At 38.6% G+C, this 12,225-nt stretch overlaps 1 protein-coding gene across 2 annotated transcripts in view; it reads right to left on the bottom strand.

The window, feature by feature from the left end:
* Positions 1 to 1,626: 1,626 nt before the first annotated feature.
* sh2d3ca (SH2 domain containing 3Ca) overlaps positions 1,627 to 12,225 on the bottom strand; it is a 63,713-nt gene continuing 53,114 nt past the window's right edge. For both annotated transcript variants that reach the window (XM_079599554.1, XM_079599555.1), the window contains 6 exons: positions 10,756 to 11,246; positions 9,553 to 9,668; positions 8,330 to 8,501; positions 7,170 to 7,281; positions 5,728 to 5,934; positions 1,627 to 4,354 (listed from right to left, as the gene is read on the bottom strand). In XM_079599554.1, the coding sequence (XP_079455680.1) occupies positions 4,179 to 4,354; positions 5,728 to 5,934; positions 7,170 to 7,281; positions 8,330 to 8,501; positions 9,553 to 9,668; positions 10,756 to 11,246 (1,274 nt within the window). In that variant the 3' untranslated portion in view covers positions 1,627 to 4,178. The remainder of the gene's footprint in view (positions 4,355 to 5,727; positions 5,935 to 7,169; positions 7,282 to 8,329; positions 8,502 to 9,552; positions 9,669 to 10,755; positions 11,247 to 12,225) is intronic.

Genomic DNA, 12,225 nt, shown 5'->3' with positions numbered 1-12,225 from the left:
CACTTTCTGCATTTTAAATATAACATTGTTTAGTATCTTTTTTTTTTCATAGCCATTTTAATTCCGAGAACTCAGGAAATGTCCTCGTAAACTAAGTTTACGTTCTAATACCAGTGTAATACCCATGTCATTATACAAATTTCCTCATAAATCATATCAACAAGCACACGCACACCCACGCACCGGTTATGAAAGACATACATATTTCATCTTTATTCATATGCATATTCTGTTCACTTTTTTCCCAGAAGTTTTATGAATAGAAACTACATTCAGATGGTTGGGTTTGATTCGCTGAAACAGCTATTTAAAGCAATTCACCAACATAATATGACATAAATGATGATAGATCATATTTAGTAACTACACACTTAGCCTTGTGTCTGCATCAAACACACATTAAAATGTGTGTTATTAAGTAGGGTCAAGTGCAGGGAGTTGAGGATGCTGACGTCACCAGGGCTGACTGGAGTCTGTCTGGACACTGCTGCCACCTTGTGGTCACTTTGTAGAGCTGCACTGTTTCAACTCTGTTCACTTTGACGTCCTAACCCACAAGTGGACAACAGTAATATCATTTTTAAATATATATTTAAATACGTCATTTTAGCACAGTAAATAAATGTATCTAAAGATCACAGCAATGAAGATTGATAGACAGGCGGATAGATATATCTTTCTTTCTGTATGATAGATAGACAGACAGACAGACACAGATATATAGATAGATAGATAGATAGATAGATAGATAGATAGATAGATAGATAGATAGATAGATATTTCTTTATGTACGATAGATAGACAGACGGATTGATAGACAAATAGAGAGATAGATGACAGACATAGATAGATAGGCAGACAGACAGACAGACAGATAGACAAACAGAAAGACAGACGGATAGATAGACAGACAGACGTATTATAGATAGATAGACAGACAGACAGACAGACATAGATAGAAAGACAGACGGATAGATAGACAGACGGATAGATAGACAGACAGACGGATAGATAGACAGACAGACATACAGACGGATAGATAGACAGACATAGATAGATAGACAGACAGAAAGACAGACAGATGGATAGATAGACAGACGGATAGATAGACAGACAGACATACAGACGGATAGATAGAAAGACAGACGGATAGATAGACAGACAGACGGATAGATAGACATACAGACGGATAGATAGACAGACAGACAGACAGACATAGATAGATAGACAGACGGATAGATAGACAGACGGATAGATAGACAAACAGACGGATAGATAGACAGACAGACAGACAGACAGACGGATAGATAGACAGACAGACGGATAGATAGATAGACAGAAAGACGGATTGATAGACAAATAGATAGATAGACAGAAAGACAGACGGATAGATAGACAGACGGATGGATAGATAGACAGACAGAGACAGACGGATAGATAGATAGATAGATAGATAGATAGATAGATAGATAAACTTACTTTTTTGTAAGCTAACATTAGACCAATGAAAATAATACCTAATACATAAAATAAAACTATACAAGAATCTTAGGAATCTTCAGACATGGATTTCAACACAAGTTAAAATCAAATGCGATTTTAAATAATCTTAGGAGCAAATAAATCACAAAAAAACACAAGCTTACTGTATTTTATTTTTTGAAAAAAGAGTGCAAAACATATGACATACCAGTATGTACAGCACATAATAAAAGGATGCAATCACGTGACCTCGTCCACCTCGTCTATCATCGACCGTTTAGGGGTAACTATTTACAAAACGAAATAGTTACACGTTTACCTTTACAGTAGCGAAACCAAACACAAGTTACAGTCCTAGACCAGCAGGCCTCATTAAAAAAACGTTTCAAAAGGTTCAAAACTTACTTCCATTTACTGTTTTTAGCTTACTAAACAGAGCCATCTTCTGGCTAAAAGTGAAATTGCATACGATCCACTTTTCATCCCATAATGCTCCTCTATCTGTGACAGACAGCGTCATCTACTTTCAGATGTGCATTTATTAAGATACCTGAAAAAACACCATCAGAAAATTCCCTGGAAGTATGCATCGATAGACTGGGTGTGAAGTATAGCAGCCTGTATATGATACACAATAGATCGCGTTAGAACCAGATACGCAGAACTTTTCTCTTCATGGTACCCGGAAATAAGGGTAGCGCATTTACACTGCTGACAGAGGTATATGTATGTGACTTTGGGTTTTGTTTGGCTAAATCTACCAGAATATGAAAACGGTATTGGACTAGTAAGGGTTAATGAATCGGTTGCTATTATTTAACTCTTTCAAACTTTTTTTCTGCATAAAACTCAATGAAAATAGTAGTGGTACTTGCTCATACAAAACTCGCCTGCAGGATGTCATAGTGTTGCTATGCTTATGCTAAGGTGGTTGCTAGGGTGGTTGCTAGGTGGCAACAAATCAAAAGAGCCCACATCCAATCTTAAATCCCCCATTTCTTTTTTTAATTACTATTATGCGTATTTGGGAATCATATGATCAAGTTATAGACCACCTCTCCTCAATATATAGCACAATATGAGGTATAATTAATATCTGTTGGACAAACTCCTCATCCTAAATATGAGCAATATGCATTAGCATTTCAACACAATGAGCCTCCATATAGCGGGTTGTGATTTACCTTATTGCCATAACATTACGTTGAATGCTTGAATGAATGTACTTGCGTAACTTGTGATGAATGATCCGGACATGAACTTGGTCTGTAATATTTTGTTATATGGGTCTCTTAAATAATTTACTACAAAATGACATTCATTGTGATCTAGTCTCATTGAAAATATACATTATGCATCTAAAAAACAGCTAAAAACTCATTGCTATGGCCATATTGACTAGCATGGTCTGTCATGAAAGATATTAAAGGGGTCATATCATGATTTTTGCTATTTAAAATTTCCTGATGTCCATTTATAATGAACCCCAACCATTCATTATTTAGTTTTTCATGAGCATTGCCTCTCTCTTTTTGATGGATAATTAAACAGGCTGTTTTTGTGCTGCTGTGCCTTTAAGACTTTATGCAAATCTCCTTCATATTTTAAATGGGAAACACGAGAGCTGTGACTTTGCTAATATAGTTATTTTCGCCACATGTAACGTTTCATAGAACAGTTTACACTGAAAATGATCCAGTTCCAGCATTAGGATCTGCAGAGCTGTAGGTGCTACACACAACCTAAAAACAGTTCAATATGTGGTGGATTTGACCACTTTCACAGTTTTACTCCTATTATTAGTTTAGGAGTAAAGCGTGATTGCACACCCAATATGCAATGTTGATGTGTAAAGTGGGCGGTCTTATGCTAATGAACTTGGGGCTTGTCAGTCAGAATCCAATTTTGCTATTTAGTTTCAATTAATGCTATTTTTGCACTGGAGTTTTATGTTCTGAAAGTTACGAAATGAACCCCAAATGAAACTTTGATATGACCCCTTTAGACAAAAAGAAACCTGGAGAGTGTGAATCTGTTAGACGCTCAAAAACGAAGGCCCGATTCCTCACAGTAACTGTCAACTCCATTTCGACCAATAAAGTCATGACAGTACCGGGAAAAAAAGTCAAAAATAAGACTCTTTATCCAGCAGATATCTGTTTGAATTAATGATTTGGCAACTTACATTCAGACATGTGACAAGTGAGTGTGTGTTCAGTCTATTCCAGCAATAAATGGTGACTATGTAACGTCAGTGCAGTCTCATCTCCGGTACGGAGACGCGTCACCTCTGCAAGACATCTTTGCTCTTCATGACAAGCTGATGGGAACAAAACCGTGGATTCACATAAAACAGGATTCAGACCCATTTGGGTTAAAGTCAACTTCATCACATTCTCTCTTTTTGAAAAGGAAGTGCCCTTGGTCACCGAAGAAGAGATTTTGGCTTTAGATTTTTATTTCATTCCTTTGCCGTGTAGTTCACGTCTGTGTCCTTTAGGGGGCGCTATCATGCTCGCATAAAGCCTGTCCCCTTTTGTGCATTGTTTTGCATGAGTCCCTCATTGTCATGTTCTCCATCTCTGCCTGTAAGCCCTCCCCCCCTCCAAAAAAAAAAAAAAAAGCATAATGGTCCGGTCCAGGAGTAGGAGTGACAGATAGGTCAGGGATCATACCATTTTGTGGGTGTGGGGGTGCTATAATTCACTGTGTCGTACAGGAGGTTCTAGCTTGTGGGACAGAGCGGTGAGGACCTTGTCAAACTTCTCATAGCGCTCGGCCTGACTTCCTTCCGAGCCACGACTGCCCCATAAAAGCCTCATCTGAAACTCAGTACAGAAGATTTCCAGAACCTCCTTCCGCTCCTGGAAATCTGTGAGGAGAGAGAGAGAGAGAGAGAGAGAATGTGACCACCACATAAACAAAATGAAAACAATCAAATCTTTGTTAAAATACTATCTACTAGTGCACAGCAATCCAAATATCCACAATATGTGCATGTTATATGTTTGGCAACAGTTCTTCTAACCCTAAGTGTGTAGCTTTTCATGTAGGAAGACGCATCATGGCCATATTCCAGGATTGATTCTTGCATTGTCAATACAAGATCTTGAACACAAATGTATGCAGCTCTTGATGGAAATAACATCACAACATTTATCAAGAGGTGCATAAATTTTTGGTCTTGTATTGACAATGCAAGAGTCGAGCACCACACGCACGCACGCACGCACGCACACACAGTGTATATCGGATTGGTAAGAATGTTTTTAAAAGAAGTCTCTTCTGCTCACCAGGGCTGCATTTATTTGATTTAAAAAAAACAAAAACATTAATATTTTGAAATATTATTACAATTTAAAACAGTTGTTTTCTGTGTGAACTAGTGTATTTTATTCCTGTGATCAAAGCTGAATTTTCAGCATCATTACGCCAGTCTTCAGTGTCACATGATCCTTCAGAAATCACTCTATGATGATTTGATGCACAATAAACATTTCTCATTATTATCAATGTTGAAAACATTTATTTACATTTTTATTTCAGGATTCTTTGATGAAAAGAAAGATAAAAAGAACAGTATTTATCTGAAATAGAAAGCTTTTGTAACATTAAACACTACTGTTCAAAGGTTTAGGGTCAGTAACAATTTTTATTTAATTTTTTTGGGGGAAAGAAATAAAATAAATCTATACATTTATTCATCAAGGATTAATTATATTGATCAAAAGTTACATATATACAATGTTATAAAATGTTATGTTACAAAAGATTTTGAACTTTCTATTCATTCAAGAATCCTGATTTTTTTTTTTTTTTACAAATGTTTTCAACATTGATAATAATAATGAATGTTTTTTGAGCATCAAATTGATCATGTGACACTGAAGACTGGAGTAATGATGCTGAAAATTCAGCTTTGATCACTTTAATAAATGACATTTTACAATATATTAAAATAGAACACAGTTAATTTAAATCGTCATAATATTTAACAATATTACTGTTTTTTGTTGTTGTTGTATTTTTAATCAAATAAATGCAGCCTTGGTGAGCAGAAGAGACTTATTTTAAAAACATACAAAATTGTACTAATCCAAATCTTTTGACTGGTAGTGTGTGTGTATATATATATACAAATAGCAAAAAAAACACACTAAACAAGTTCACAAAAATCGCACAAAATGTATGGATCCCAGCTGTTGTGGTCTTGAATGCAGTCTGAGTGTAGTTTAGGCAGTTTACCCTGCAGTTTGCTCTCAGTGTTGGTGCGGTACAGTCCCCCGTGGTGAGCGATGGTGCGCGCCGCCTCCAGGTGACTCATGACCACGTCCACACCAGACTCCACACTCTCCCACGACTCCAGCGCCTCTCCGGCCGCCACACCGCGCTCCAGCAGGGACAACACCGGCACCACGTGAGGGAACGAGGTGTTGGACAGGACACAGCTCTCTGAAACAAACACACAAGCATTTATTATAATAAAAAATCTACATATATATATATATACACACTGAACTAAATTATAAACGCAACACTTTTGTTTTTGCCCTCATTTTTCATGACCTGAACTCAAAGATCTAAGACTTTTTCTATATACACAAAAGGCCTATTTCTCTCAAATATTGTTCACAAATCTGTCTAAATCTGTGTTAGTGAGCACTTCTCCTTTGCCGAGATAATCCGTCCGCCTCACAGGTGTGACATATCAAGATGCTGATTAGACGGCATGATTATTGCACAGGTGTGCCTTAGGCTGGCCACAATAAAAGGCCACTGTAAACTGTGCAGTTTTATCACACAGCACAATGCCACAGATGTCGCAAGTTTTGAGGGAGCGTGGAATTGGTCTTGTACCCCTCCGATGAACACAAAATTGAAAGAAAATTAATTTCGGGTCAAAATGACCCGAGGTGAAGATATTAAATAAAATACATTCATCACATCTAATTTGTTATTAATTATATTTATTCTATAAAATATCAGAGGGTATTTCAAATAAATCTTAACATAAATTTAAATTCAGTAAAGTTTATAAATAAAAATATATATATTATGATTACATTAATATTCATTCTAATCAATATTAATTCCATTCATATTAAGAATAAAACGCTATATTGTCAATGTAATTCTTTTTAATTTATTTTATTTTATTTAAAGCTACACTGTGTAGGATTTTCTCCCATCTAGCAGTGAAAGTGTACATGACTACCAACTGAATATTACTTTCTAGCCCCTCCCATCCCGAGGGCGTTTTAACTCCTACGGTGGCCGTATTATTTCAAATCTGCCGGCAGTCGCGAGTAATCTCCCGCTCGCATTCGTCACGGTGCCACTGAGTGTAAAAACGCGAAAGGCGAAGCTTGAATTTCCAGGTATGTCCCTCTTTGGCTAATGTATTTTCAAGATGGAGGCGCAACATGGCTTCTGCCATTCGAGCGACTCACCCGTATGTATTATAAATGGCATATTTACGCTCACGAGAATACTTGATTGGTTGGTAGAAGTAATTATACATTAATGAGCACATGTAATTTTGAAAGAACTAAGTGTCTTTTGCTATGAATCAACTAATACTGGTCTCAGTTTACTAATATCATTCCTAAACGCTAATAAAAATATTTTTGTAGTGAAGGATATTAACATTATTTTGTCATTGTGAGATGAGTGACAAGGTGCTTTACCTTTCCCATCATTCATGGCCTTGAGGAATGGCTTGAGCTTCTTCTCATAGAGGATTGCCCCTTCTGTGTGTCTCTGTCTCAGAGTTACCCACGTCTGCTCCAGCCGCGAGATCTAAACAACCACCAGAGGACGGGAATTACAGTTGTGCTCTGGCTGACAGCTGAGATCTGAGGACAGGTGTGTGTTCTGTGGTGTGTGTGTGTGTGTGTTCTGTGGTGTGTGTGTTCTGTGGGGTGTGTGTGTGTGTGTGTGTTCTGTGGCGTGTGTGTTCTGTGGTGTGTGTGTTCTGTGGTGTGTGTGTTCTGAGGTGTGTGTGTGTTCTGTGGTGTGTGTGTTCTGTGGTGTGTGTGTGTGTGTTCTGTGGTGTGTGTGTGTTCTGTGGTGTGTGTGTGTGTGTGTGTTCTGAGGTGTGTGTGTGTGTGTGTTCTGTGGTGTGTGTGTGTGTTCTGAGGTGTGTGTGTGTTCTGTGGTGTGTGTGTGTGTTCTGTGGTGTGTGTGTGTGTGTGTGTGTGTGTGTTCTGAGGTGTGTGTGTTCTGTGGTGTGTGTGTGTTCTGTGGTGTGTGTGTGTTCTGTGGCGTGTGTGTTCTGTGGTGTGTGTTCTGTGGCGTGTGTGTTCTGTGGTGTGTGTTCTGTGGTGTGTGTTCTGTGGGGTGTGTTCTGTGGGGTGTGTGTTCTGTGGGGTGTGTGTTCTGTGGTGTGTGTGTTCTGTGTTGTGTGTGTGTGTGTGTGTTCTGTGTGGGGGGGGGGGGTGTTCTGTGTGTGTGGGGGGGTGTTCTGTGGCGTGTGTGTTCTGTGGTGTGTGTGTTCTGTGGTGTGTGTGTTCTGTGTTGTGCGTGTGTGTGTGTGTGTGTGTGTTCTGTGGGGGGGAGGGGGGGGTGTTCTGAGGTGTGTGTGTGTGTGTGTGTTCTGTGGCGTGTGTGTTCTGTGGCGTGTGTGTTCTGTAGTGTGTGTGTTCTGTGTGTTCTGTGGGGTGTGTGTTCTGTGGTGTGTGTGTTCTGTGTGTTCTGTAGTGTGTGTGTTCTGTGGTGTGTGTGTTCTGTGTGTTCTGTGGTGTGTGTGTTCTGTGGTGTGTGTGTGTGTGTGTGTTCTGTGGTGTGTGTGTTCTGTGTGTTCTGTGGTGTGTGTGTTCTGTGTGTTCTGTGTTCTGTGTGTTCTGACCTGCGGCAGCTCCAGGGCTCTCATGACCGCAGCGAAGCCGTACATGTTGCCCATGTTGCTCTTGAGTTCAGCCGCCAGCTGGATGGTTTTATGCAGGAGCGCGGCTCTCTCCTCTGTGCTGCCCGTACAGCCCAGCAAGTCCACCGCCATCATTATAGACATGGTGTAAAACCTGGAGAACAAGAGACCGGGACATTAGATACAGCCGATCACTCATAATACTGTATACAGCACAGCTGCAGTGCTGCGAGAACTGAATACAAATACAGTAAATCAGTAATATTGCGAAAATCATTACAATTTAAAAATAGCAGTTTTCTATTGTAATATATGTTCAAATGTGATTTATTCCTGTGATCAAAGCTACATTTTTCAGCATCATTTCTCCAGTCTAAAGTGTCACATGATTTGATGCTCAAGAAACATTTATTATTATCATCATCGATGTTGAAAACAGTTTATATTTGATTGTGGATGTGGTGATTCTTATTTATGATTCTGTGATTAATAGAAGGTAGAACAGCATTTGTTTGAAATAGAAATCTTTTGTAACATTATTAATGTCTTTACTGTCAGTTTTGATCAATTTTTTACATCCTTGCTGAATAAAACTATGAATGTCTTTCAAAGAACTTTAATTCATAGAACTAATAAGTACTAAAAACTAACTATGACAAATGATAAAGAATGACCAATTAATTACTAATCACAACATTAACGTGTGTCTGAGAAATAATCAATCATCTTTCTTCACTCAGAACACGGTCATAAAATGCATCATAATTACTCAAGTGTAACTAATTTTTTCACTTTAAATGAATGGTCCAGATCTAGTTCCTAGAGTGACTGTAAAACTTGAGTAATTGGTAATGTATTTTATGGCCATAGTCAGTGTAAAAAAGACTATTTATTATGTCTCAGAAACATGTTAATGTTGCGATTGGTAATTAATTGATATTTCTTTATAATTTGTCATAGTTAGTTATTAGTTCTTAATGAGTCCAATCTCATTAAGTAATTGATTAATAAGGAACTTTCTTAGGCCTAACATTGATATTACAAACTGATTAGTTAATCTTGTTTCCATATTATCTGATGTGTTAATGTAGCACTTCTCATTTGTCCAGCATTACTTCCTGAATTTCTATTAATGACGGACCATTCTTCTAGTGTGTGTGTGTGTGTGTGTGTGTGTGTGTGTGTGTGTGTGTGTGTTTCCTAACCTCTCCAGCAGATCCAGTCTGAGCTGGTGTCCATGAGGAAGAGTCAGCAACTCCAGGCCTGAGCTCACTCCCATCATCCTCTGCATCTCCTTGGTAACGCCCAGTATCCTAGCAACCTGCCGACGGACACACAGTCACAAGAGCAATATATGCAACCCCACCCCTTCATTTCCATCCTAATATATTCACAGTCAGAGAACAGAAGACATTTAATTAGCCGTGAACTCATCACTTGATGAATGCGGTACACAGCGGTGTGGAAAGAGTTTATTAACCCTGACGGTTTAGATGTTAATGGCAGGCGGCACCGAGAGCACAGACGGGTGAAAGGTTCGGGGCGACTTTATCAGATCTTCCCAGCTTTCATGGATCACAAAACCAGAATCAAGGGTGTTAATGTACTTCTTTGCGAGTGTTTGGACAATGAATGTGTAAAGGGAAAATAATACATGTGAAAAATTATTTGTTTGATAATAAACAACAATTTGCCGTATTAATCAGGCGTTATAAGTTATGTGGTTGCGGGTGCTAATCATGACAACACAGAGATGTAAACGCACATTAAGTTGAAACCAGAGCCTGGTCCAAAGGATCATGTGACCAGACCTGAAAAAAGTGATCTGCACATGACAGCTTGACTGACTGATTCAATTAAAATATATTATAATTCTATATAATTAAAAAATAATGCATTATTATTGTTATTATAACGTAAGTATTATTATATTAGTGCTGTCAAATCGATTAATCGTGATTAATCGCATCCAACATTAAGGTTTATACATTGTCTGTTTATCAGGAAGACCATGTCAATAGTTTTTTAAAAACTTGGAACATAAACTGGGATAAATGGTTGGAACCATTTATCCCAGTTGCTGTACATCTACTTGGATGTCATATCTAATGGATGTTGTGAATGGAGCCAATGGAAGAACAATACAGTCTTGGTCAGACAATCTTATAGTCACTCCATTTGATCTTTTAAAACGGTAAGCTGTACTTGTACTTTGTTCTTATTTTTGTTTTTGTTTGTTATTTTTATTATTTTGGTCATTTCTTCTTTTTCAACTCTTGATCCTGGGGAAATCTTGGGCATTGTTGAATATAGTTATACATTTAAAAAAATATATATATAATGGGTATGCATTTTAATGTATAAGGAGTGTGTGTGTGTGTGTGTGTGTGTTTATTTGTGTGTTTTACCATGCAGTCGGCCATTGTGATGTGCTTGGCGGCTGTTTTGGGATCCACCTCCGCCAGCAGCTCCTTCACCCTCTTCAACACACTCATCTCCAGAGGTTTATTCTCAGCCGGCAGAAGAGTGGACTGGTATTTCCCAGGCATGAAGGAGGAGCATGTCTCCACCAGGGGGAGCATGAAGCCCTCCACCCCGTCTGGGGCTCCAGGGCCCGGGCTTTGGCCCTCCTCCACCCTCAGCCTCTCCACGTAGCTCTTGCAGGGAGGAGTGGGGGCTTGCCCGGGTCTCAGCTCGCAGTAGCTGCCGCCCTGCTCCGAACTCTCGGACGAGTACCCGTGGGCAGGCGTGGAGTGTGTGCTGGGGGGCGTGTCCGAGCAGGGGAGGTTGTTATTGGAGGAGGACGGCGAGAGATGAGGATCGCTGGAGCGCCGCATCACTGGAGAGGGCGGGATCACGGCGAGGACACGCCCACCTGAGCCATGCCTGTGGCGGGAAACTGGGGAGACAAACAAAACAGCACTGGGTGAACTAACCCTTAAAGGGAACCTATTGTGCGTTTTTATTTTTTTATTTAACCTGCCCTGTAACATAGCTTCTACGATCTGTGCATGTAAACTACTACCGTCAGCTCATGTCAGTATTTATATTACGATCTGAAATGCTTCATTTGTAGTCCTGCCATTGTTTCTGTGACTTCGCAACATCAGCATGTTATACATTTGCATGATGCCTGCGGACTGGTGATTTTGCGATGCCAAGAAGACACTTTGCTTTGTAAACCTTAACGCTCAAAACAATTAATTGGTTTGAGTAGAACTTAAATTGAACTAATTAGTACAGTCCAGTTAACTTTTATGAGTATTTAGCACTTTCTTTTTCTTTCAAGTTCACAGAACTGATATATTTTAAGTAAACTGAACTGTTTCATTGTTTTGAGTTTTATAAAATTATTTATTTTAATTTAGACAAACTTAAGTTTAACTGAAACGGCTGGGATGTCTATTTCCCAGCATGCTTTGCCGATGGCACTCGAAAGGGAGAGTAAATGCTAAAATTAAGTGTAAAATAATGTTTTTGTTTTGTGCAAGATTAATGTTAAGTGGGAGATTTAGTAATAATTCATGTTTTGTTATGCTAATTTAGAACAATTTCTGTTAATGTTGGTTTTAGGATAGTTACCATCATGGTGACAAGTGGTGCATGCAGATTGTAATACCTTTACATTGTTGCACTCATACAGCAAGTGCTTCTGTATGACATACTTTTGCTAATATGTTAACAAATTATTATGTTAGCAGATTAGCTTGTTAAAGCTAGCTTAGTTTATACTAATAAAAGTGTTCACATTGAGATTACATGAAAGTTTTAAGTTATTTGTATGAATTAGTGTACTCAAACATTTCAAGTTAAGAACAATTAGGATGTATGAGTACAAAAAAATCTGCTAGTTCTGCTTACTTAAACTTTGAATTTCA

Source organism: Phoxinus phoxinus (assembly GCF_949152265.1).
Source record: "Phoxinus phoxinus genome assembly, chromosome: 23".
Classification (NCBI taxonomy): domain Eukaryota; kingdom Metazoa; phylum Chordata; class Actinopteri; order Cypriniformes; family Leuciscidae; genus Phoxinus; species Phoxinus phoxinus.
Note: the sequence above shows the minus strand (reverse complement) of the source record. Positions and strands in the feature narration are given on the sequence as shown.